Source organism: Xiphophorus hellerii, chromosome 12 (genome assembly GCF_003331165.1).
Source record: "Xiphophorus hellerii strain 12219 chromosome 12, Xiphophorus_hellerii-4.1, whole genome shotgun sequence".
NCBI lineage: Eukaryota > Metazoa > Chordata > Actinopteri > Cyprinodontiformes > Poeciliidae > Xiphophorus > Xiphophorus hellerii.
In genome coordinates this window covers 8,423,800-8,450,655 of record NC_045683.1, presented here as the reverse complement: position 1 = coordinate 8,450,655, position 26,856 = coordinate 8,423,800, and the positions used below count along the sequence as shown (strand labels likewise).

The window sequence follows — 26,856 nt, the reverse complement described above, 5'->3', positions numbered from 1 at the left end:
TTCAAGTATTATTACTTGAAGATTATTATTAATCTTCAAGTAATAATAATAATAATAATAATAATAATAATAATAATAATAATAATGACTTTCATTTGACTTGAATATGTTTTAATGAAAACCATTCTATTTTGGTTTTTATAATCTTTGTTCGTAAATGTTCTGTATTAAACATCTGAGATTTCTGGAGAAGAACTGGATTTCCACTGAATTTTAACGCTCATGTGGACAGTTTATGCAAAAGGCAACCTAGAGGCGATTGTTTACACTTGTTTTTATTTTGGGGTTTCAGAAAAAAGAGGGTTGACGTTTTATGCATGTCACACTTAAAGAAACTTTAAGAACCAAGTACAGCTCTCTTTTTACATCACACATTTGCACCACATTGTGTTGGTCAAAATCCCAGTTAAGAAAACTGAAGTTTGTGTTTGTAACAGGATAAAATGTAATTCAGTTTAAGCGATATGAATACTACAGCAAAGGCAGTGTGTTTTCAAAACTCCACATATGCATCTGGAGTACTGATCAGCTATAATTCCATGGCATTTCATTTTTCATATCTTGTTCTCCTCACCTTCTCTCCAGATTCACCCGGCGGCCCTTTTTCCCCAGCATTTCCAGCAGGTCCCTTTGAGAAACAGTTATAGCCTTTAATATTTGGCACTAATGTAAAACGCTGCTTGAGTTTTGATGCCAGCTGTGTGATCAACTAACCATTGGTCCAATTGCCCCCAGTGGCCCGATCGTTCCTGCTGGACCTGATGACCCCTGCAGCAGCACAGCAGAGGCATCAATAAAAATGGTTAAGAGCGTTTTCTGGCATAAGATAAACACCTCTGACAGTGACAGCAAATGGGAAAAAATAGGAAAATGGATAAGAACTCAGTAGAAAGTGAGTATTTGTGGGGGCAAGATCATCTGGAAGGCTCAGAATCTTTCAAACAATAAACCAAAGCTTCTGAATGTGAGTAAAACTGACCCGCTGATATAGAGGCACACTGAAACTACAATAAAGCTGCCTCTACAAAGAGGAAATGGAGTAAATCAAATTGTCCCTGCTTTGCCATACTTTGCTGTTCATGTCCATGAGGTCTGGACAGAGGGAGAGGAAGAAGAGGATTAGGATGTTTTTAAGCTTTTCCAACTGGATAGAAGTTTCTAGGAAAAGCTCAGGGAAATAAAAGAATTTATGCAAGAGCCAAAAAAACATAACACTGTAGTTCTCCCTTAGACTGACAGTTAAAGGGTTACACTATTAAAATACATAGAAGCTCAATTTGAATAATCAACTCACTGGTTCTCCTACAATTCCTTTGGCTCCAGGTGGTCCTGAGGGTCCTGGGATACCCTGAAATTATAACATTGATGGTATTCACACACATGCTTAAAAACAAAATCTGATCTGACCCAATCTAACAGACAACTCTGTGAGCCTTAATCCCTTACTGGAAACCCTTTCGGCCCGACTTCGCCTGGCTCACCAAGCTTTCCCTGCAGCAAAACCACAAAAATGGGAAAAATGTGATCACAGGACAAGATAAATATTCTAGGTTAATAAGGTTAATAAGGTTAATATGGTTGCTGGCACTTTCTACAGAAATCATGAGTTTTATATTACACAATGCAGGGTAATTATTGTCCGTCATTAAGTGTAAATTACTTGAATTATCAATAATAATAATAATAATAATAATAATAATAAAGGCCTTGGCAAAGATATTTAACAAATTAAGCATAATTGCCATTTCTAATTGGTTTAGGTTTATAGTTGTAATGTGAAAATATGTGAAAAAGAGAACTGTTGTTTTATTCCAAAGGTGGGTATTCTAGTAAAAGAAAAAAAAAAGTTTCTACCAAACTTGGGAGAAAATTTCACCAGAAGTTAAATCTCTTTTGTTTTGCAAATATAAAAAATTATTGGGCATTAATATGCACAAATTTCCTTGTTTAGTACTGAATATTAAAAGGGGCGTCTTAACTTCACATGATTTTACTAAGTGATCAAACAGACATAGTATCTGTTTTATAACATCTCAAGCCAAAACACTAGTTCTTTGATGTGAAGTTTTTAGAAATACCACTTGAACAAATGCACAACCAGGTGAGGGGAAATGCTTGTGCTCAAACACTTTTTGTTAGCAGAGAAAAATATAGATTTTTTTTTTCTCTCACCGTTTCCCCAGGGAGGCCGAATTTTCCTGGTGGACCATCAGGCCCCTGTGAAGAAACAGCATGGGATAAATGAGCTTCCTGAAATCCCCCTCAAGTCATAATGTGCTACCAACATCATTATTATTTAAAGTTCCTTGATAAACAACTCTGCACTTTAGATTTTTATTTATAAGAGTGTCTTGCAATATCCTTCAGCTGGAAAAAAAAAGAGTTAAGAATAACAGACTTCCTGTTTTTTCTACAGGTTAATTTATTTATTTTTCATATATGCAGTTATAAAAACCTGAGGCCAGACATAACAGTAAGTTTCAGAACAAAAAAAATCAACCATAATTTAACACCTCACTAATATTTTGCGCTACTGTCACTTTTCAGTGTGTTATCACATGCTCACCTTGACCCCTGTTGACCCCTTTGCCCCCAGTGGACCATCAGGTCCTCTTGGACCCTGTTTAAAGAATAATAGTTATCATTGATCAACAGCATTAGAAAGATGTCTTTTAATGACCTCGGGGCTGATGTTGTTGAACAAATTGTATTTCCATTATTCACTCTAAGGAAAGCTGGGAGAGTTTTGTTAGTAGTGTGTGCTTCAAATTTTCCCACTCTGGAGAAACGGACTGTAGCTACTTAGCAAATGCTTGGCATCTGCAATTTAGCTCTGTGGTGTGCCCAAATCCCACTGTGCAGAACTTTATCCCCACTTTTCCACAATCATAACTGTGGTGCTGCCTGCAGAGTTAAATTGTTGTCCTGAAGCTCAGTTATTCTTGCCCCTAGAATTGACTCAAACTATTCAGTAAAAAAATTTTGTATTTTTGGAAATATTCCTAAAAGCATTTTAAATAAGAAATATAAATTGAACCCAACCAGAATAGAACTACTTCCTACATAATTCCTAAAACGGCTCTCAAGGGATAAAAAGCGAGATTACAAATAGAATTTATAATCAGTTTTTTGAACATGGAGTAACAGGACAAATTTAAATCTCTTTTTAAAGATCCACAGATCAAACATTCTCAGTAACATCATAAATAAATTATACCGTTAACTTATCACTGACAATTTGTACATATCACAGGAGACATTGTAACATTGGGAGTTAAGGGAGCTGTTTTTGTTCATAAAAGCGGTATGCATATATCAGTAGCTTATAAAATGGACAAACATGAATAATCTCTGAGCAAGATGTATGCAAAATGCCTTGATCATCACCTCAAATTGATATTTTAATACTTAATGTTTTGTTCTCCAGAGGAGATTCTCCAAACTATATATGACCCTTAAGCTGTTGGGCTTGTTCGTTTAGATCCATGTCAGCACATGTCAAATAATGCCTTTTAAAGTAATGATCTTTTTCTGCCTGTTTAGAAATCTGTACACTTTTGAAATTGTTCATATTTTTTTCTGATCAGTTATCATTTTAAGTACGGATTTAATGTGTGATTAGAAATGGAAACTTCTTCCAAATACATTGCAAAGCCTCTACATTCTTTTTTCAGCTAGCAACATGTCATGTAGTGCTTTGGAGCCGTCTCTTCCTGAAAACCTAAATAATAGGCTACAGACAGAAACGGTGCACTGTAGCACAAAACCAACTCCTCCATGATGAGAGTTTGAAAACATCACAGTGGCTGACTTCTGTTAGCTGTCAAATGCAGACACAGAGAAGAATTTGGAATGGTCTGAAAAAACACACAGAACCGAGAAAAACTTGATCACATTTATCAATCCCAATCAACTTGTTAAAGATTTGGTGGCATGTAATTGTCTTTAATATTTGGATTTTTGTCTAATATTGCTGAATCCCTTACTTGTCTTTCTGTTAAAAATGTTCGACACAATTTCATGCAGGATGTGTGACGATTTGAGGGCAAATTTGTGGCGGTAGTCTATAAAGAATTAAAATTAAGAATTAAATGTCATAAATTTAAGGATCCAGCTTATCCGACAAGGTTAACTTTTAGACTGTTATCAACTTTGTTCTGAATTTTAGCGATATTCCAGTTTGACGGTGTGAAAATTACACCTGGTGAGGTTCAAATCCAGCCATCCCAGAGAGGCTGCACATCAATCTGACTTCAGAACTAAGTGAGGTCTCCTCATTAGTTTTATCAGGGCGATTTACTGGTACCTTGAGCTCCAGATCAAGGTTGCTCACCATAGCTAATTCCTCTTTTTAAGTTCTCTCTTTTTTCTTTTTCACACTTTTCCTCATATTTCAGTCAGGTGCTTATACCTCGAAATTATGCATGAAAATCTTGCATTTAGTATTTTATTTGAGTGTTTCTAGGTCAGTGAGTTTGTTGATAAAAGTGTTTTAACTGGAGTGTTGAATTGCTTGGAATTTCTCCAACATAGTGAGTAGTTTGATGTTTTTATGACTCTGTTTTGTCATACAGAGTCATAGATAACTTGGGAGAAAATTTCCCCAAATGACTGTATGACAAAACATACAGAGTCATCTGTATGAAATTACCATGATAATTTCATGACTAATGAAATTAGTAATTTCATTAATCATAAAATTACTAATAGGTTAATCATTGAATCAAGAAGTATCTCGTAATCCATCTATGTGAGTCCAATTGAAATGTCAATATTGTATTTTCAAAATTCACATTTATAATATACATACAGTATTTCCTATATTCCTTTCTGCTAAATGTCCCATTAGAGCTCCCAGATAAGGAAAACTAATTAATCTACAAGCTGACAGATACCCCACTGATCGATTTTATTCATTAAGAGAGAGAGAGAGCAAGAGAGGGAAAGAGAGACAACTGCATACAAATTTCTTTTATATTTCATTTCGTTTACTTTTTCACATATATTGCCAGTTTTTCAAATTAATGAAACAAGTACTCAGTCGACTTGGAGCTCTGCTACTTTCACTGTGGAAAGCCTTTCCAGTAGAGACACATGAGAGGAAATGACAGTGACGACTGACTTACAAAGAGCCCAAATCACAGCATGTTAAGCCCAGAGAACTGTATGAATTTTGAGGAGCTATTTTTCCTGACAGCAAAATTTGGCTTTTAAAACAATTTGAAGGACAAGACAAGACTGCTGTAGAGCTGAACTTCAGTGTTCAGCCAAAAAACAAGGAAGAAGCCTCTAAGTTTCAACTGCGATGACACATTTGAATAAGAGATGTGCCCGATCCGATTAATGTTGTTATTGTATCTATGCATTTAACTCTTGGATCAGATATTGTGCTGTAGCTCCAACCCAAAAATCATAATTTTCTGTTGCTGGAGGTCAACAGAGAAGCAACAGAAAGGTTAACTGAAGTACAGAAAATGTAATTTTGGTTTGTCTTTTTTTTTAACTTTCATCCTCTATCTGCCACGGAACATAAGGGATTTAGAAATGATGGCAGCCTACTCAAAGACTACAAGACAAGACATAAATATCTTCATTCCAGGCAACACATGGAGGACCTGCTCAGCTAGTGATTTTTTAAAAGTTTAAAAAATGCTTTAGAAATGTCACTAACATATGTTGTTGCACTGAAATAGTAAACTCTTCTTTTATTCATTTGCTTTTTGGCTTTTCTTTAAATTTCACACATAAACAGTTAATTAATGACAGTTCACAGTAGAAAGGTTTGTTGTATGGCGTTGTCACTTGTTAATGTTAGTGTGAGTGCAAGCCATTTTACTTTCATTTTACTGCCCAAAAGGGAGACAGAAACACAAATCTCAGCAGTATAACTGCCAGTGCTTGTTGTTTATTCATGTTTGTTTTAATGGTACAAGCACTAAATGTTTAACGAACAGCACTCTGGAGCAGAAAATAGTGATATCGGCAGATATTTAGTTATAGCAACTATACACAATGTACCATTGTCAAATTGTCCTAAACACAGTATTAGGATAATCTGCCTTTTTCCTTTGTCACTGAAAGGAATAAACTCCTAACACAGCTAAAATTACACAAAGGCTTAAAAATATGCAGTCTTACTTTGAAACAAGACTTTAAAGGAATGCAGCTGTGCCAGCATAAAAAAAGAAAAATATATAACAAACAAACCCAAAATGACACAAAACTACTTTAGACTCTACTTGATTAGATAATATCAAAAAGGTAAGGGATGGATACAGGATAACATTTTTAAAAATCTTTTTATTACCTTTTACTGAATGTACGTTTTACAATATGCATAACTGAATGTGTCTGTAAATAGTACAAATTGTATTGTTTTATGTTTTTATGTAAAATGTTCTATAAGTTGAAGAACTCATGAACTCCTGATGAAATTGATGGAAATTAGTGCTAAGAGCTGAAGCTTGGTAAAAAGCATCTTTTCATGTTTTTGATAAATGGTCCTCTTCATGGTCCCTGTCAAATACATTACATAATCTAAATCTAGATAATCTCTGTACACATTTGCCATGTAGCAAAAATGTAGATTTAGAAGTAAGATGTTATTTTCATTTCCTGAAAAATTACATTTTAAAAATGCAAATTTTCTATTTGATGAAAACATCAGTAAAAACCCAAGGATTTTGCTGATGTTTATTGTGAGATGAGAAATAACTAGTAAGATCCTATATATACCATTTTTGTGTATATCTGCACAAACAGTAGAAGTACTAAGAAACACATCATGATATCATATGTAGCACCAATATTTAATCATTTGTGAACTACTGTTATTATTTACTCCAGCTACTTACTCTCCTGCCTTTGTGTCCTCTGATGCCAGCAGATCCTCGTGAACCAGGTAGGCCCTGAATGTGTGCAAAAACATTATTTTAGCTCAACCATCCAGTACTATTGAAACTGATAAACAGTGAGCATATCTTAGTGGCACCCCTAGTTAAGTTTTGCTAAAACCTTAAAGTATAGTGTCTTTTATGGCAGCAGAATAATCAATTACAGAAAGAAGTTGGAAAAAATATAGACACTCCAAGCAATTATGAAATAAATACAGTGTAACCCAGTATTTGTAGGGTTTATGAACCACAACCGCCCACAAATAGTTGAATACTTGAGACTTCCTATAAAAACATCAAACTCTTGTAAATTATTGCATGATTAGTAATCATTTGGACGTATAAACAGGACAGGAACAGAACAAACCTCTTCTGTCCTGCCATTCCTCGGCCTTTCTTTAAATGACTGATAAGGTTTGATGCCCATAGTAGATTGCCGTGGTGGAAAAAATAAAATCTCCAAGTCGCATGCCAGTTTTCTTAATTTTCACATTAAGAATACTACCCACGTTTAAGCCATAAACCTGAAGTAATAGTAAACTTACTGGAATCCCTTCCAGTCCCGGTGGGCCTGCCTCTCCAGGTAGTCCAGAGTGACCCTGATAGATTGAGCATGCAATGCAAATCATATAATAATTTTTACTTACTTAATCATGAAATAAATCCCTGACAAAGTTGATTCTGAATCCTGAAATACTGGTTTAAATCAGTGTTTCTGGGGAAATCTCTCCCACATCCCCTCTAAATGTTGAACTGAATATCTCCTGGTACAAGAGACGGGGTCCAGACTTACTCCTTACCATCGGCCCAGGTTCACCTGGAGGTCCGGGGACACCCGTATTCCCTCGATCCCCCTGAGAAACCAAAGGCCATCAACAAATGTCACACTGCAAATGATAATCATGATTCCTAAGCATGCTGTTATATTGAATTTCAAATGGCATTTTCTGTCCATTGACTGATTTATTGTCACTGGACATATTCTGGAGGTAAATGTGTCAGGATCCATGCAAAGTATGATGAAACAGGACTAGAGTAACCTTTTCTGCAGCCATTCCTGCCTCCCCAATAGGCCCGATAAAGCCTGGCAGTCCCTAAAGAAGAGAAACAAATAGTCTTTCTTGCGTTTTGAATCTGTGAACTTTATTATAGACTACCCAACAATGACAGCTCATCTAAGGGGCTCAAATAAAACAGACACGCACAGTAGGTGTCAAACACAAATTACCATAAACAGAGAGAAAAGGTTTTACCCTCTCGCCAAGCTTGCCGACCTCGCCGGTTATCCCCGTCTCGCCCTACAGCAAAGTAGCTAAATTAACATTTCACAAACTTATTCAGCCATTTAGTTTTTTTTTTCTTTTGGTTCAGATGAAATGTGCTTAGAAGTTAGTTCCCCTGTGGTATCTGAGAATTAACATCTAATTTACACATACTCGTTGATACGTTGCTATAAAAGACAACTGGAGAGAGAATGTTCATTTAAAGATGACAGTAGTTCAGAAGTGGTTGTGCCACTTTCAAGTCTGACCTTGGGTCCTTCTGAGCCCGTCAGTCCAGGGAATCCCTGTCTCCCCGGCCTGCCCTGAACAGAAAACAAAAATCAGAGAAGTGTACAGCTTCACACAAATTGAAATAAAGTATATCTCTACAGGGAAGCATGTCATGTGTCAGTCTAACTCTCCCTTCAGAGGATGAGGCATAAAAGAAACCGACATCTGTTGCCAAAACAAAGAGATTCCTTAAGGAATCTTAATAATTCAGACAACAAAGAACGATTTCCAGCATCAAAGGCCTCATTACTAACAAAACCTTTTTGGTCATTTGCGTTTGCTTTCTTCTATCATTTATGGTTTTGGGAGACGACAAACTAAAGTAAACCTCAAAGAGACGAAATCTGGTAAAGTTTGTGCAGTAGTTTAACTTGAGAGGAATGTTTTCATTTTGATATATTTGGAAAAAGATGTCAAATGTCAATTTAAAACTCTTCTTTCCACATCTAAAGCTATGAGTAAATAATCTCCATCTTACATTTAAAGATCTGTATTTACTCCAAAGGAGCACTTTGCTCTCTGATGTTTCCTGGTGGTTTGTAGGCAAATCTTTAAAACTTTCTTTTAATGAAGCTTATAATTTGTTTGGCTGATTATTACAGGTTAAATTATGAGGCTACAGGTTTAGAGTTAGTGACTACTCTTTCACTGTCTCTGTTTTGTCCTGATACTCTCCTCTTGTGCATTATTATGCTATTAAATTTGTGGCCAGCCTTTCCTAGATGGAGCCATTGACAAGTGTTGCTGCTGTTACTTGTGTTATTACTCTGTTTTGCTTTCCACATAGAAAATACGCCTGGCTCAGCATTTCTGAGCCTGATGTGCCTAACTGTGTTATTGTCCTGGACAGTCATTAGTGGAGCTTTTGCTGCCATTAACCTGTTTTATTTTCATAGAAGGTATACCTAGTCTAGCGCTTATGTGTTTGGTTGTGGTAGCTTTCTTGAAAGTCACTCACAGAGCTATTTGTGCCATTAAATTCCTGAATTAAATGTATTTTCCTTTTCATGGAAGATACCTCTGGACCACTGTTTGTCTGCCGAATTGTGTCAGTTTTCTGGACAGAAACATTAGGAGACACATTGCTGCCATTAGCTTTGCAACCTCCTTCTGTTTGTCTTTTCATAGAAGGTAAACCTGGCCTAGCTCTTCATGTTTGGCTGTGCCAGTTAGCTCTGTTAGCGTTCTGGACACTGTCACTCATCAAGCTATTGCTCATTGACTTTGTATTACGTCCCAAAAATATATGCCTGGACCATTGCAGATGTTGTTAATTGTGTCCCTTTCCTTGTTTGAACCATTGACTAACATACTGCTGTTATTATCCAAGGTACTTGTTTTTCTTTCCAATAGAAAGTATGCATGAGCCAGCCAGGACTTTGTTGTTTTCTGTCTGTTTCTCTCTTCTTTACCCCCAGCGATGACAAATGGCCATCCATGCAGAGTCTGGTTCCACTGGGGGGCCGTCTGCTGTTGCCATTCTTCATGTTTGCTACAGATGAGGGATTTCTGCAAAGTCAACTACTCAGTGCAATTGTCTGAACTACCTTAGGTAGATACTTTTTACTAATTGGCAGTAAATTATCAACTTGACTGTACAGTAAAAGAATTAGATACATTGGACTGTATTTCTGAACTTGATTGTATGATCTTGCTACGCTGGAATATCTTGGACCAGTAAAATTTGAGTTTGGTCTGATTTGGCTTCAATATGATATGATATGAACTGAACCTGTTTATTTTGTAAAATTACTTTAGGGGACATTGGTGCAATAGTAAGTAAAGAGCATTGAATTAAAAGAAAGTAAACTTGAATACACTCCCTACTGTTAATGTTGAGATAGTGATATAGTAAGTGCTATACTGTATATTAAACATACTACATAATAAGGAAGTCAACCTTGGTCTATCATTATAATAAAAAAAAGAAAAGTTTTGATTTAAAACAACACTTCCTTTATCTGGTCAATCTTGGGTTTAAATTTTAGAACCGTTTTTGTTTACAATTATATATATTTTTCAGTCATAGTAAATAGCAATTTGCTGACCAGTCTGGTAATATGGGGACACATTGTCCAGTAAGACCGCTTTCAAAATAAGCTTTACAACAATAGAAAGAGCAGTCAGCCAAAGAACTAACAGACCCAAACTGCTCATTCATCCGAAGCTAAATTTAGGCAGAGCCACATGTGTGCTTCCGCTCAGCGTGCTTTACGGTGCTCTGTGAGAGTTCCCGCAGTGTCATTTTATTTCCTGTCTGGTGTTAGGTTGCAGAGCTTATCCAATCAGCACTCACCTCGGCTCCAGCGGGTCCAGCTGGCCCAACTGGTCCCTCATCACCCTGATGAAAAGAAAGTTGCCGAAGCTGAAAGGAAAATACATTTCACACATATTTAGCTTGCTTGCAGAATAAGTACAAATAACCTCACCTGAAGTCCAGGTGCTCCTGTCGGACCTGGCAAACCTCTTGTCCCTTCCTTTCCCTGTGGAGGAAACATTGAGGGCACAAATTCACTTCATTTCTTCTGGTGGAAATGAGTACATGTTCCTCTACTAACCTTCGGTCCCTCTAGACCATTTTGTCCTGGTCGGCCAATGTCACCTGGGAAGCCCTTTAAAGATCACAGAAAATTAAACACTGCTTTATACACTGCACACAACTGTGCAAAGACATATACTGGATGAAATTATTCATTTTATTTAGCTATTCTTTACAGAAGTAGGACATACGGTCAATTTACCTCTGAACCAAGAGGACCGGGAATGCCATCAGGGCCTTTTTCTCCAGGTTTGCCCTATGAAAAGACACAGTCACTAAAACCTTGAAAATAATTTGGTAAGTTAAAGTAAATAAGATATTATTTGAAAACGTAATAGTATTTCACTTTGTGAAATATGGAAAAAACACGCACACCATCTTTATACAATTATCCGTCATCTTAGTTAAGGCTGCACATTAAAATGACAAAGGTCTGCAGCTAACAGAATTACACAGGGAACAAGTAGTTTATTTTTATAGGTTGCAAATACAAGAAACTGAGTTTAATGTTCAAAATTCCTTTTTTGGGGTAAATTAGCATCAATGATCATTTAAATACTTGGTCACAAATGCAAGATCATAAAGTTTATTTGCTCTTTACAATTTAAAGTGTTACTTAATTTTAATATAAAACATAACAAGCACCACTAATGTTCTTTCATGCAACAATAAAACAAACCCTTTAAAACTCTTTAGCCAAATCCTACAACAAAGCTAGCAGGTGGTGAAAAAAGATCAAACTATCATCAGACTCATGTGTTCTGTATAAAGTTAGAATATGCACTTGAAGGAACTGTTATATAAAATTCGACTCCCAACACTTCTATGATTCGAAGTGGACATTCTTTGCCTCAGTATTTTATTGTATGTCATGGATGTACAGAAAATACCTGTGGTCCAGGTTTTCCACGAGGACCAGGTAACCCAGGGGAACCCCGGCTGCCCTGCAACATAAAAGTCCATATTTACTTCAAATATCACCAGGAAATAAACAACAAGAGCAGGTTTATAAATCTGTTCTACTCCATAACAAAATGAAAAGCATACTTTTGTCCAGACCATGTAAAGTCACTGAAAAACAATCTGGCTCTAGCCAAATCAGTAAACTCTTACCTTGTCTCCTTGGAATCCACACTCCCCCTGTTCTCCCGTTAAGCCCACGTCCCCCTTTGACAAACAAGATGAATCCAGAAAATTAAATTTATATACTAGCACCTCAAATATTCCTGTATACAGATAAATAATAATATGAGAAATACATATGCAGATCACCTTATCACCTTTCAGTCCTGCTACCCCTGGATTTCCAGGTACTCCCTTTAAAGCAAAAGCAAAGCAAAAATCAAGATAAAGGATCAATAAAACTCCTATTTGAATCAAAATTCGTCCAAGCAACTAAATCTGTCATATTGTACCAAATCTACAAAACAAACTGTAGGATTTACCTTGAGTCCTGGAAACCCTGGTAAGCCCATCATGCCACTAGGGCCCATGTCTCCCTGAAACCAACACAACATTCAAATACAAATTTCACATCACTTTTGAAAAACATAATTTTTTAAAAAATAGAATCTTTACAAATGTCTAAGCCCTTTTTTTCATTATCTTCTCTGTAATTAAAGAGAGACGATTGTTACATGTAGTTGCTCATGTCAGTTAATGCCTTCAATTTCATTTTAAAACTGCAGCTTAAAGCAACATTACGTGAGAAAATGAAGTATGTTTAAAACATCAGTAGCAGAAAAAGATTCATCACCACTTACAATGAGGCCAGTGACTCCACATGGACCTGGGGCTCCCAGCTCACCCTGAACAAACAAGAACCAGGAGATTAGATGCAACTAAGATAAGTTTATGTGGTGAAGGAAAATAGGGTGAAACATCTTCCTTCAGTTCTAATCTTGAACTTATTAGAACCTAATAAAAAAGATCAAGTGAAACAAAGCACACAATACCATGACATTATTGACTAAACAAAGATGTAGCCAAAATGGAAAAACTTCATGATAGGCCTGTGGTTAATCAAATTCAAATGTTTTCTACAACCTCCTTCAGCAGCAACTACATAGGGTTATTTTCCATATGATTTTATCCGTTTCTCAAATTATTAAGGGGGAGGTTTGGCCCATTTTTTTCCACTGTTAAGCTGCACAATTCTTATAAACGGGGGGCATTATGTACTTTTCAGGCACATGGTGCCATTTTATCACACATTAAAGTACATATGTTACCTTCAGTTATAAAATGCTGCATATATCACACATAACTCAAAAGAAAGACTTTATAATTTGACACTTTGAAATTGGGTCTCTGTCTCTTTAAGAAGCTGTTGTTCTTTCTGACAATCCATCTTCATCACAACAACGCTCCTCCATTATGATGTTCCCAGCCATAAATTCCGTAGATGTGCAATTTCATCGTGTAATTGCTGCTGCCACTAGTCTGGAGGAGCTAAGTGAGGGAAGCGTGGGCGAGGGAAGACCTGTGAGGCGGAAGCTCGGCTGGAGACTCCTGCTGAGAGGAGGAGTTTTGTAGAAGCAAATGTTTATGCAGCCATGAATGGTTGCCCACGGGAGATTCAAGGATTTCATGCATGAAACAATCAAAGCAAAACTACGGGAGATGGAGGGTATTTTTTTGATGAAAAAAACATATAAAGCAAAAAAAAAAAGTACATTTTAGGTAACATACACTCTTTAAAATCACAACAGAGCATTCATGTGATCCCAAAATGATTCCAGATTTCAATCATGTTGAGATCTGGGATCCTTTTGCTGTTGATTACTCAGTTTTAGTGAATCCATGTGTCCAGCTTCTGGCTTCACATTTGACCACACAACACCTGGTCCAATACTGTGACTTCACTGAGCCCAGTTCCTGTGTTTGTACCAAGGTGATGGATTTTGTTTGCATGTTTGTTTGTTTTCTGGGGGGTTTTTTTGTCATATGACGCTTTGGTCTCATCCGTCCTAATTACTCTGTTCCTTTGTTCAGATAAAACGGTGCAAAGCTAAGTTAAACAGCAACATACTTTTAAGGGAAAGACACTTTCTGCTGGTTTTGATATGTTTAAAGCTGGTCAATCTTGCTGATTCTCACTTATTCAAGGTCTTTTGATTAGCAGCTCTCCCTCCCTTCTCAATTCTTACAGATGCAGCAAGGATGTACTTGATTTTTAAACAGCTTTTTATTTTGGCTTCAGTTTTGTTACAAAACTCTTCTGGAGTCAAAATTACATGTATATAACTTAGAAAATGTCCAAAACCAGATCATTTTGATCATGTTCTTATGCTCCAAAAAGGGTGTACTCTCTTTTATTCTGATTGTGGGTCTGTATTAGTAAACCATTTCAAAGAATACAATATGTTTTATATTTCTTTTGATAAATGCTGGTCCTATCCCCTCTAATAAGCTGAATAAAATTCTTCCCCACTATGTTTAGCTTTTCAAGGGAGCGATTTAGCCACTAATACAGGCTGGCTTGTTGTCCAAACCCTGCCTCCATCCACTCTAAACATTGCAAAAAGGGGAGAGATGGAGGACACAGCACAGCACAGTGTGGCCTTCCTGTCACCTCCTTGGGTCTCTCTTTGAACGAAACAACATGAATCAGGCCAAATGGAAAATCCCCGCTTCCCACTGCAGGGAGAGGAAATGTAGCCTGCAGCAGGCTGTTGGAGGTCAGCCAGTCTTTAATCTAACACTGACCCTGTCAATCACAAGCGGTTAGGGTCAAACTACGAAAAGAGGAGCAGTGAGTCAAACTGCTGGTGCCCTCACATCAGCATGGATGATGATGGGTGAGTGGAACAACTGCAGGGAGTTGCTTTGTGGTCATTCCTGTATCGGACTGAAATGGTCCTGCTGTGAAGGAATATGCAAGAAAGCTTAGACTCAGTTACTCTGGATCTCCAAGTAATGATTCTGCTTTTTTGCAGCTGCAGGAGAAGTGATGAGAACCAATGTTGATTTTTTTGTGTGAAATTACAGTGCGCTGTGTAATCAGCAGTTGAAATCAATTTAAATCTCTTTGGGGTATAATTGTGTTTGCATGAAAGGCGTATTTCATTTTAATGTAGTTCCACTCACTGGGTTCCCATCAGGGCCAGGTGGTCCCCGCTCTCCAAAGTCACCAGGAAACCCCTAAGAACACACGCAAACAAAATGGTTAGCTAACCAGAAAGGGAACTGTGTGATATTGCAATGTTTACACACTCAGAGTGTTAATTTTAATGTTGAATGTATTCAGAAATCACATGATTTGCCATTTAAGTGATTACACCAAACACTGGGGATTGACAAAGTGGCTCCCAAAACAGAAGTTTGCAGAGTCAAGCCAAGCAAATCCCATTAAATATTCTCCAGTACTTTCATTCCTGGGAGACTCTGAGGAAATTCCGCGGCTGAGTGTTTTCAAGTGACGAGAGTCTATATGTGCGCACAGCCCCCAAAGCAAAACCCCCAGGACTTGCCTAAATGGCTGAATAAAGCTGCTTTGGACAAGAAATTGCTGACTGTGCCTTTTTTTTTTTTTTTTTGCTGCATGGTCCTCTGTCTTCAACTATAGAAACAGAACAAGAGGTATGTAATGCAGCCGTGACGCCACATGCTCATCATGTGCCTGTCAGAACGCCAAGGTCAACATGCAACCTGCCAAATATCATGAATCAATGCTTGGCTACAAAAAGTGAGAGCTGTTGGGACACAAATGACAGATGGCAGCAAAGAAGAGATCTCCCTCACTCCCTATTGGCAGGCTGAGAGGAGAAGATTTTGTGTATTAAGAACGTCTTAGCGGCTTCATTGCAATATTAGAAAAATTACTGAAGAATTACAGGTTTAGTGTAGACTACCCATTGCTTTCCTAGGCAAATTCTGCTAGATTTCATTTTCACTTCACAGCTCAGTCTGGGCTTTCTCCCATTGAAGAGGATTCCTCTGGTTCCTCAGGGCCAATCAGCGACCAGAAGGAGAAGTTCTGAACAATGACGTCGATTTTTTACGCTGTTTTAAAATTGTAGTATGAGTGTACTTTTTTAGCAATGGCAAGTGCTAAAAGTGGCAAATGAACAGTCCCTGTTGGTAACGCTTCCAGATATTGAATTAACATTAACAGCCGACTCATTCAGCTCAGTACTTCTCTTTTCATGGTGTAGGATGGTTATCTTATGAGAAAGCTTCATAGAGTCAAATTGGTGCATGTGTCATGGCCAGACGTTAGCAACTGGGTAAAACTTCAACACAGTCCATGCCTCCAGCAAGCAATTATTTTTCAATAGTCAAGAGTCGAGACCCTCTGCATGAAGCAAAGCATAGAATAAGATGCTGGTTTTTACCAGGATGTGTTCAGTTTGATCATCATTACTAGTTCTACTGGGTTTGGAAAGACGTTAAGTTGCAAATGTCAAGTTGCACATAATGGGGAAGTTAAAAAAAAAAATAGTAAAAAAATAGATACATGGTTTTTCAAAGTTCCTCCCAAAAGTTTAAAAATTTTGGATTGGATTTCACCCCCTCCTTCCTCTTACACCCCTAAGTTAAAATTCACCAGTAATTACATTATGTAGAGTTCACCTGGCTGTAATTTAGTACCAATTCAAATCCACATACTCTATGAAAGTTACAGCGGTTGGTCAGATAACATCAGTAAACAAACAGCAGAATTAAAGACCAAGAATTAAAAGCCGGATTACATTATTAAACAATATCCAACCAAAACATGGCTATCCACTTTCACTGAATTAAGCTACTTGGCAAAAATGGGCACTGCTTCAAGAATCAGTCAAGGCATCCAGTGTAACACTAGAGGAGCAGCAGAGATCTGTCTGTTAGTTCAACTATTCGTGATGTAGTCTGTAAATCTGACCTTCATGGAAAGCTATTGTAATAAAACAAAGCCATAGTAAGACTTTATAACCTACATTCAAAACTTTGCCATGTGTCAAAGAAAACTAACATTTGACATCATCCAGAAAACCCAATTCCTACATAAAGTGAGACATGGTGGAGGCAGCATCATGCAGTAGAGATGTTTTTCTTCACCAATGAAGGAAAGTTCATTCGGGTTGACAGAAAAATAAGTGGAGCTAAATACAAGGCAATCCTGGAAAAAGTCAAACTTCTAGGATGAAAATAAACTTCTCAGGTTTTCAGTTGTAAAAAATAGAATTTTTGTACTTTTCAACTTTGCACTATTATGTGCATCGCATAAAAGTTCTATAAAACACATTTGTGGTTGAAATGTGACAACATGTGAAAACTTATGAATACTTTTGTAAAGCATTTATGAAGCTATAAATCCAGAGCTGACTATAGAAACTATCGCAGGAAGATTTTATACCCAGCAAATAAAATCAGTTTGAAATGTCCTTTTTCCACATCTTCTAGAAGCACATTTCGCTGAATAACAACAACTTTCCATTCTTATCTCTTTTCTCTTCCACTTTACTCCTGACTCAGGAAATAAAACACCAGACTTTGCTTTCCACTGCAGAGGAAGAGAAACAGCATGCTCATGACTTGGCTATTACACGCATACTTTTCAACCTCAGGATATGTCACAGACCATAATTGCGTAACAATATTTAGTAATCATGTACTACCAGACAGCGCATGGGAAGTATCCTGTTTCTACACGTGTCTATGAGAACATTACTGTTTTTTCCGCGCTAGCAAGGAATGATGGGAAGTTTGCTTCCAGGCGCCGATGACATCAGACTTTCTTTGACTGTGGGTAAAGTCACCAGAGAGCCAAACCCATAAGATAGATAGATACATAGATACATAGATACATAGATACATACAGACAGACAGACAGACAGACAGACAGACAGACAGACAGACAGATAGATAGATGTCACAGCAATTACCAAACTTTTTTGAAAGTTTGGTAATAACCAAACTTTCAAAAATACAAACTTTTCTAATTAAGGCCAAGCACAGAAAATGAATCACAGAGCTCCAGTATAAAATGGGCCAAGTTGTTCCTGAAACTCAGCAAGAACCACGATGCACTGCAGACACATGAACCTTTATGACCCATTAACATTCACGAAGCTGTTTAGTACAAACGAATGAATACCCCTGAAGTCTCACAAAAGAGCTGCAAGCCGGGACACTTTGCAAGGTTGCACTTCATTTTAACAGAGTAAAACAATCTGAATAGAATAAGGTGACTTCTAAACATCACACTGAATTTCATTTAGGGGTATCAGAATAAAGAATCCTGAAAACAGCTGCAAACATTTACAACAGTATAGCTTAAAAGAAAAAGAAAAAACATACAATAGCATGACTTTGATTTATTAACTTCTCTGTTTGTCAATCATATAAAATCCCAATGAAATATATTGAGATTATAATGTGACAAAATGTGAGGTATGAATACTTTTGCAAGGTTGTACCATGCCTCTTCAAAATACTCACATTCCCCACAAGCCAGTGCATTAACATGCTGCTCAGCACCATTTTCTGCATATCAACTCGAAAAGCCAAAAGAGGTTTACCATCAAAGAGTCGGCCTAAGGAGCGGTATTTTGAAAGACTTTACAGTATCACTGCATTACTGTTATATCCCATAGATCACAAACAAATTCACTGCCACAAGGCTGCCTTAACAATGAGAAGTATGTTGAGAGAAAACTTTACCGGCCTACCCATCTTGCCCTTCTTCCCATGCACACCAGGAATTCCCTGTAAAGGAGACAGAAATCAGAGCATGAAGGCCACGAGAGGCAACAATGACAAATTTGCACATGATAAAAACAATAACACTTGTTTTTTCAGATACAAAGACAAATTTTAATCCTGCTTTCAGTAATTTGGTCATTATTCACTTCGGCTAAAGTAAAAAAAAAAAATGTGATAAAGTCACATGAATCCCTTTGTTTTGATTCAGTGGTTTGATGGTGTGGATTTGATTTATAGCTGGGTTTCTATAAATTTATATCCATCTTTTACACTCAAGAATTATCCACCACTGTACGTAGGCTGTGGCGTGAGGGTCCGATCCAAACACTATTTAAAGATTTCTAGTTTGGTAAAAATCTGCCTCAAGTGTCTCATTTCTGCAACAATGAAATGTATTTCTATTTCATCCTTTGGCCCATGGACTGCCACAATGCAACCCGGCAGGCAAGACGCTCACAGCCACTAATACTTACTCTCTCTCCATCAGGACCAGGAAAGCCAAAAAGCCCTGGGACGCCAATGTGACCCTGGAGAGATGAATAAAAGATGGAGGAGAGAAATGGAAAAGGCACACATAAATGAAATGAAAAAGAGGATGATAAAAAAGGACAAAGTGGGAGTAAGAAAAAGATAGGTGACATTGTTCAGGAGGGTGAGTTATCAGAACAACTAACGCAGATTTCTCTGCCATCTGTTACAGTTCTGCCAGGTTTCTGAGACAGGCTGAAGTCTTGAGGAGCCAGGCCTTGAGGTAAGTGTATATGCCCATGGACTGCATGGTGCTGGCTTCCACGATGTAGTCCAAGGGCACATACCCTCGCATCAGGGATCTCTGAAGATCTTTGTGTAAAACCTAACCAGCAGAAAAGTAGAAATGGTAACAGCATATTGTATTTCATCTACTCTACTTTTACTTAAAAATTATGAATCATTTTCTGAAAAAAACCCAACTGTGTCCTGTTATCACTGAGAATTTACCCATGTCAAATTCAGTGTGTTGCAAAAGTATTCACAACCTTGAACTTTTACATTTTTGTAATATTACAATCAGACTTCATGGTATTTTATTGGGATTTAATATGACAAAACAGCTCAAAGCACTGCATACAGTGCATGTTTGTAGTCATATCTTTTGCTGTTTGTCTCTATCAGCTATTTACATGCGGCATCTGACACCCTTCCACATTTGTCTTTGCAGAAAACCCTGACCTCCGACAGACGGGGTGGAAAACATCCATGAACAGCCGGTTTAATGACTCTGACTCTGGCCGTTCTGGCACATGAACACGCTTTGCTCGAAACTATTCCTCTTCATCTCCAGCTACACATTCAGTATCAAATTTCTTTTGGTATGTAAACTTTCACAGGGATATCAGAGGTAACTGGCTCAACATTTTCAGGGTTTTAAACTGTAAAGTTCTGAAAACTGTATTTTTTTCCCCTTCCACTTTACAAATACGTACTAATTTATGCTGCATTATCGCATAATAATCAAGACAAAATATGAGAAAGTTCAAGGGGTATGAATCCTTTTACAAGGTATTGTAAATGTTTGTTATTATGTAGGTTTTATGTGCACTGGGTTGACAGGCATAGAGTAAACATTTCACATTTTATTTAAATGAGGCATAACAATTACATAAAGTACAAACAGCCAATTATATAGTCATTAGCGTGGTAGAGATATTTCAGGTCCGGATCTTAAATAGTCTGTAATAAAGGAAACAACAAAAAACACTGGATATCGTTTTAGTATCTACTTACACTGACACCTTTTGGTCCAGTTTTTCCTACAGGTCCAGGCAAACCCTGAGGTTAAACACAATAAAACAGTTCTGTCAATGCAAATAGCAAAAGAGATTTACCTATTGTGATTGAAAAAAAAACTAAATGTGATAAAAATAATTATGCATGGGAATAAATTACAATAAGATGCTTCAAATTTAAGCCCTTGAAACATTTGATAATAATAATGACTGTAGTTTACAACATCTACAACTTTATTATCTATAAATAAATTAATTTAATTCACCATTCTCTCTCTGCAATCAAAACAGCAACAGTTCTCACCAGAGTATCATAATGATGACCACAAAAGCCTGAGTGATTCATAATGTAGAAATGGTAGGGGGTGCTAAAACCTAATCCATTACACCTTCCAGTGTGTGCATGATGAAGCAGAAAGTACAGTGACTTGCGCCCAAACTATATCATAATCTTGAAAAGAAGTCGGCAGTCATCCAAATATTTTAATGGATTTTGCTTAAAGCTGAGACAAAACATGCATTAAATGTTAAGGAACTGTAACGCTGTACAGCTCTGACTTCTTATGTTAAAGACTTTACAACGAATTGGAACAGAAGATGACGCCCACAATTCGAACTGGACAGAGGAAGCCTATTTGTACCCAGAGAGCTGTGGCATTAGTCACACTGTTATTACTCTCTTTCTTTCAGGGTAGCGCTTACTTTGGAAACCTTTGACATTTTTTCTAACAAGTCCTGGAATTTCCAGAGAGAGATTTCATGCTTAGCACTGTTGCTCTGGTTCTTGTTCCTTTTATGTGAACGCTGGAAACATTTTATTTGGAATTGTCAAAATATGATTAATATTTATGTGAGAGGATAATTTAAGGATATTTTGTTTGTATTGTGCTAAACAATACTTTACACATTAATATTGCAAGGACTTCTGGATATAGGATTTTATTTATCCTTATTTTTATTTGTCTTACTTGTCAAAAAAAAACTATTTTGAAAAGCCAAAGGAAGCACTAAATTTCAAGAAGAAATACCAATATATAAAATATAACCAACTTTTATTCACTCTATGTGTGTGGGTGGGGGTGGGTGTGTGTGTGTGAATGCGTGTGCGTTTGTCCCTGATCAATCAGCACCGCAACACTAGATTTACTGCACCTGCCTGCCAGGATAGCCTTTGGCCCCAGGGCTTCCATCATCTCCCTGCTCACCCTGTGGAAACAAAGACAGCACAGAAGTCAGAGGTAGAAGAGGACAAGGATCAAGGTGGAAAACGAAAAGAAGAAGGAGCAGCTGATCGGCAGAAGGAGCCAGCAATTTTCTGGAAAATGATTTTTTATGTGCAGATAGCTTCTCTTTTAGCCTGACTGCAGTAACAGAGAACAAGCAAAGATAGAAATAAAATTTGATGATAATAAGTGATGTGTTTGTGTTGCAACAATTGGCAGTTGCAGATATTACACCATTCATTAAACTCTCCAAACTTTCAATACAGGCTTTTCGTTTAGTCAAGTCAATACTGTCTAAGAGGCGCCACAAAAAAATATTACCACTCAGACTATTTATTCTGACAGCAAGTGAGATTACAATGTGGTTAAGTCACTTGGTGGTATGACTACTGTGGAACAGTTTGGCTTTCATCCATTTATCTTCAATAATGCACAGATGAACACATGAGTCATTCCTTCCTTGTGGCAAGACAAAAGTAAATGCGTCTCTCTGAGAGGAATGTTTAATATTACTTATTGTTTATAAGAAAATCTAAACAAAGTCAATAAGTGAAGGCATGCCACAAATTATAGGCTGTTTTTACAGCTAACCACATTTGTGACATACACTGGCAACAGTTACATCTCAGCAGTTTCAGTGGTCTTTTAAAACTGAGTGAGTCATGCACTAAGAGGCACAAAAATTCTGAAATATCAAATGGAAGAAATAACAGAACGTTTATACCACAAAAGATTTAAACATAGGGAGAAAAGACCACGGATAATTTAGTGAGGGATTTTTTTTATACAGCCTTTAAGCCCCAGAAAAGTAACCTTCGAATTACAGAAATAAAACATTAAAGTGCCTTAACTTTAATGTTAAGGCACTTTATTTTCCAGGTTCTGGAAAATAACCCGTAAGTTCAAGCAAAGAACAAGTCATGTTCTGTAATGATATTAAAGATTGGTGTTAAGTTTTGTGGGGTCGGCGGTGGGCTGCCAGTGAGCATTTGCTGTACCTTTAAAGCATCTTCAGAATCCGGCCTGACCCTGGAACATCTGGTCAGTCATTGTTCATGTTAGTTGGCTCCCGATCCGGTTTTCCATTAATTAAAAAATTCCCCTGCCTTGCAACAAATCCCAGCATGTTCTTGCCTTTCTGTCTAGCTCCAAACCCTACAATCTTACACACTGTCCAAGAGCCACAGGTTATGGAACACATGTAATTTATTCCACAGTAATCCAGTAAGAATTTCTTAACATATTAGGTCATTAAATACACAAATAAACACACTTAAGCAGGCAGGAACTGAACTGCCTAACAAGGCATATCAAAACCTTTCTGAGAAGGAACTGTGAGTTGTTAAAAATTTAAAACACATAATTAATCTAAAATATATAATTTTGTTAAAAAATAAAAGGAGAAATTTCTTCCTATTCTGGTTGTGAGACAGCACATTCCTTAAAAGAGAGATTACACCAAGTTTAGAAAGTGGTGAGAAGAGACGGAGGATAATGTGGAGGAGGAATGACTCTTGATGTTCAAACTATTTGCCCTACTTGTACTTCAGCCAAAAATCTCTTGCTGATACTAACAACCGCCTGTGAACTACATATAGCTTGTCAGAATGATTTGACTCCTTTTAAAGAAAAAAAAAGCTACTTATTTTTCTATTTTAATTTGTAAATAATTTACTGGTGGTTCTTTCATATCAATTTTGTCTCTTGCAGGCACAGAAAGTCTTCAGATGAGGGATTAAACATGTCCCATCTTTGTTGACGTCTCTCCATTTATAGCAGCAACAGCTGCTTTCTTGTTGCAGAGAACGTCTGAAGCACCTTTTGCATCAATTGAAATAAAGTTTACTCACAGGTTCGCCCGGATGACCACAAGAACCAGAATAGCCTTTTTGTCCCTGTTGATAAAGAAAAAAATATAGCTTAGCTGTTTACAAGTCTGAATTGTCTTCTTTTTTTTTTTTTTTACAAAGGCACTTTGAAGTGCATTTATTTGTAAATACACAAATCTCTAATCAACCGTTTTAATGTCCTAATGTTAGGCAGGGCAGAACCGAAGGAGAGCACAACTGGACTTCTTTTCTTGTTTCTTGGCGGTAAAACTTCTTCAAGAAGTTCAGATGCTATCTAAATCACACTTTGCTGAACAAACCATCAAACCAGAACTCTGCGGTTCTAATTGTTAAACTTGGACTTCATTTTGCATTTAAAATCAGTTTAGAAGCTTAATCCATATTTGTTCCTGTTCTCATTCAACACATTCAAGATATCAAAAAATGATTTGTACAACAGTAAGGTTTGTATACATCCAACAATGTTGTTGTGAGAGAAGGTGAGCCACCAAAGACGAGGCACAACAAGAAAAAGAAGGCGCCATTCAAAATGTGTTTTGAAGAACACAAACATCGTTTTGATGACAATACTGAAAACCATCACGATTGAGTGCCACAGTCACCACTGCATGGGAGAAAATTACGTTTTCCCATAAAAGAGGAGCTTCTGTTTGCTAACAAATACTTTAATAAAGTAAGGAGAGATGCATTTCCAACGCCGCACAGGTAAGACAAATTTAACAGCTGCTAAACTAATAGACCACTTATCAGCTGTGTTGACTGTGCAGTCCTTAATAAAGCAGTTCTTTACTATTTACACAGGAGTTATACTGACTTTAATTGTAGCAGCTCAGCTATTGGTGTGTTTGCTTATTAACTGCCACCTCTGCACTCTGCTTAAAATTAATAAAGCCAGTAAACTAATTAGGCAGTAACACCTGACACCCAGAAGGATATTTAATGGTCATCTTCACACCCTGTGATCTCCAATGGCTCTACCAGCTGGTTATAAAATATATTAATCTTCTCCCAATCAAGGCTCACAAGTAGCAAAGATAGAGATGTGAAATTATCTCTGAGGAATGAACAAGGCTGTCCTCTCAAGTGTGAAGTCATTAGCCGCCAGCTGTGTCGGCCTGTCAGCGGCAGATCGAGTAAACAACAGGCGGCAAAAGGCTGGAAAAGTAGCATCAACGTAGACAATAATGTCATACAAAGCATGCACTCCTGTCAGCAGGCTGTACTAAAGAGGATCATATTAAAATGTTCTTACATGAATGAACTGTGAGATATCTAAAAGTATTGACTGCAGAGCAGACTTCAGCTCTTAAAAGTACACGACTGACAGATCCAAACGTTAGGAAAATGTAAACAAGCTTAAGGATTTGTGACAGGGTTGAAAGTCACAATCATAGCTGGTGCTTATTAGTCGTTCAATTTCACTGTAGAAGAAAACGCTCCTTAAGCACTTTTGTTCTAAACTGGGTTTCAGTGTGTCACACTATGAAATATACATCTGCCTGTATTAGATTACACTTTTTAAGTGCTTGCCAGTATTTTCCATTGGTTGCATGTTTTATGGGGAATTTTTCTCATCATTGTTGGGTTTCCAAATAGAGAGGGGCATATTCTCTCATTTAGGCCGTTCATTCACCTGCATGCAGATATTTATTTTTAAGGGTAAATGCACAGCAGGATTGCACTATCTTTCCGCTACCATCAGTATGAATAACAGAAAGAACTACTTGGACTGCAGTGGCTCATTCAATGCGTACCAAGCATTCATGCTCCCTATGGCAATAAATTGTTGGTGATGTTTCTAATGCAGCAGCAAATGTTTGACAAGGACGTTCCAGATGTTCTGCTATGCCTTTACTGTTCTATCCATCAATTATCTACACCCAGTTATCCATGCAGGGCTCAGTTGTCATTGGACCAAAGGTAAAGTAGACCCCAGACAGGTTGCCAATCCATCACAGGGCCACACAGAGGCACACACACAGCACAAACAACCATGTACACACATTTAATCCCAAGGGAAATAAATGGAGACCAATTTACCCACCATGCTATTTTTGGACCGTGGGAGGTGGCTGAAATATTCACAGAGAACATGCAAACTGAATGCAGAAAGACCTCAGACCAGGATCAGAACCCAACTTTAGCTGCAAGGCAACAGTGGACCATCCTGTACCTCATCTTTGTTGGTATTATTATCAGTAGTAGTAAAATTACACAGTTTTAACACCTAAACCATCATTTCAGTCTTTCTATCACATATTGTATGTCTTCAGACATTGAATGTTTGAAACCCATATATCAGATTAGTCTGGGTAGCACATTAATATCTGGAACAAACTCTCAGAAAACTGCAAAACAGCTGAAACAGTGAGTTCTTCTAACTCGAGGCTTAAAACCCACCAGCTTAGAGTTCCCTTTGATTAATAGTACATTTGCTATGATTTTGATGGCATTTGACAAAATGCAATGCCTATTGTTTGTTTCATAACTCATGTTTGTTGTTTTTATGATGGAAAGCACTTTGAACTGCATTGTCACTGAAATATACAAATAAACTTGACTTGGCTTCGATATCTACAGAGAGTCATTGTGAACTGCAGGTCGAGATGAAACCTTACGTAGTTTATTTGCAGCTGAGCCGCCTGAGAAGTATACATTTGCCTTTAAAAATTATTTTGTACTTATGACACCAACATCATGGAGTTATTTCAGGCAAGGCCAGTCAGGTGCAGCTCACACGTCATTCCACCAGCTGATCTAAATGATGAAGTACATCAGTATTTACTCAGCTGATCCTATTCATCATATTCAACAGACACACAACATGCAGGATAGTTTATATAAGCTGCAAGCTGTTCTAGTCTAACAGCCTTTGCTTCCAAGTGTCTCACAGAAGAGGAAGCATATGTGGTGCATGCATAGTATGCTTATGGAAGGCCAGGAAGCTCTAAAACACTCATACCACCAACTTTTATTCCCTCCATATGGCTGTCTCAGCCTTTCACAGTAAAATGGTGCTGATTGAGAGGTAAGTTTGGTTTGAAAATAGTTTGACTTCACAGTGAAAGTTAATATTGATGGACACAGAGGCAGATCTGAAAGTCTGAAGCAGAGTGAAACTGACAGGCAGGAAGCTGCTGAGAAAAATCATCCTGACAGGTCGATCTCTCAGAATAAGATAAAAGGTCATTTCATTTTCAGTTACTCACTGCAAAAATACATTTAACTGAAAAAATAGATCAATATCAGGCAATCAAAGCAATTTACAATACAAAGATACTCAAAGCATTTGCTAAAAGTATAAAAAAAATATAACCAATCCCGTACTTGGCCTTACTTTTCC

General features: G+C 37.4%; 1 protein-coding gene across 3 annotated transcripts in view; it reads right to left on the bottom strand.

Moving 5' to 3' along the window:
* The window catches only part of col27a1b (collagen, type XXVII, alpha 1b), an 81,633-nt gene that overhangs the window by 23,916 nt on the left and 30,861 nt on the right, over nt 1-26,856 (bottom strand). For 2 of the 3 annotated variants that reach the window (XM_032578783.1, XM_032578785.1), the window contains exons 8-34: nt 23,514-23,558; nt 21,593-21,646; nt 20,439-20,483; nt 19,148-19,201; nt 18,633-18,677; nt 15,075-15,128; nt 12,749-12,793; nt 12,431-12,484; nt 12,258-12,302; nt 12,099-12,152; nt 11,876-11,929; nt 11,188-11,241; nt 11,005-11,058; nt 10,876-10,929; nt 10,743-10,811; nt 8,425-8,478; nt 8,147-8,191; nt 7,934-7,987; nt 7,694-7,747; nt 7,439-7,492; nt 6,855-6,908; nt 2,567-2,620; nt 2,173-2,217; nt 1,447-1,491; nt 1,295-1,348; nt 715-768; nt 575-628 (exon numbers count right to left, since the gene is read on the bottom strand). In XM_032578783.1, the coding sequence (XP_032434674.1) occupies nt 575-628; nt 715-768; nt 1,295-1,348; nt 1,447-1,491; nt 2,173-2,217; nt 2,567-2,620; nt 6,855-6,908; nt 7,439-7,492; nt 7,694-7,747; nt 7,934-7,987; nt 8,147-8,191; nt 8,425-8,478; nt 10,743-10,811; nt 10,876-10,929; nt 11,005-11,058; nt 11,188-11,241; nt 11,876-11,929; nt 12,099-12,152; nt 12,258-12,302; nt 12,431-12,484; nt 12,749-12,793; nt 15,075-15,128; nt 18,633-18,677; nt 19,148-19,201; nt 20,439-20,483; nt 21,593-21,646; nt 23,514-23,558 (1,401 nt within the window). The remainder of the gene's footprint in view (nt 1-574; nt 629-714; nt 769-1,294; nt 1,349-1,446; nt 1,492-2,172; nt 2,218-2,566; nt 2,621-6,854; nt 6,909-7,438; nt 7,493-7,693; nt 7,748-7,933; nt 7,988-8,146; nt 8,192-8,424; nt 8,479-10,742; nt 10,812-10,875; nt 10,930-11,004; nt 11,059-11,187; nt 11,242-11,875; nt 11,930-12,098; nt 12,153-12,257; nt 12,303-12,430; nt 12,485-12,748; nt 12,794-15,074; nt 15,129-18,632; nt 18,678-19,147; nt 19,202-20,438; nt 20,484-21,592; nt 21,647-23,513; nt 23,559-26,856) is intronic. The other variant, XM_032578784.1, reaches the window with a different exon arrangement.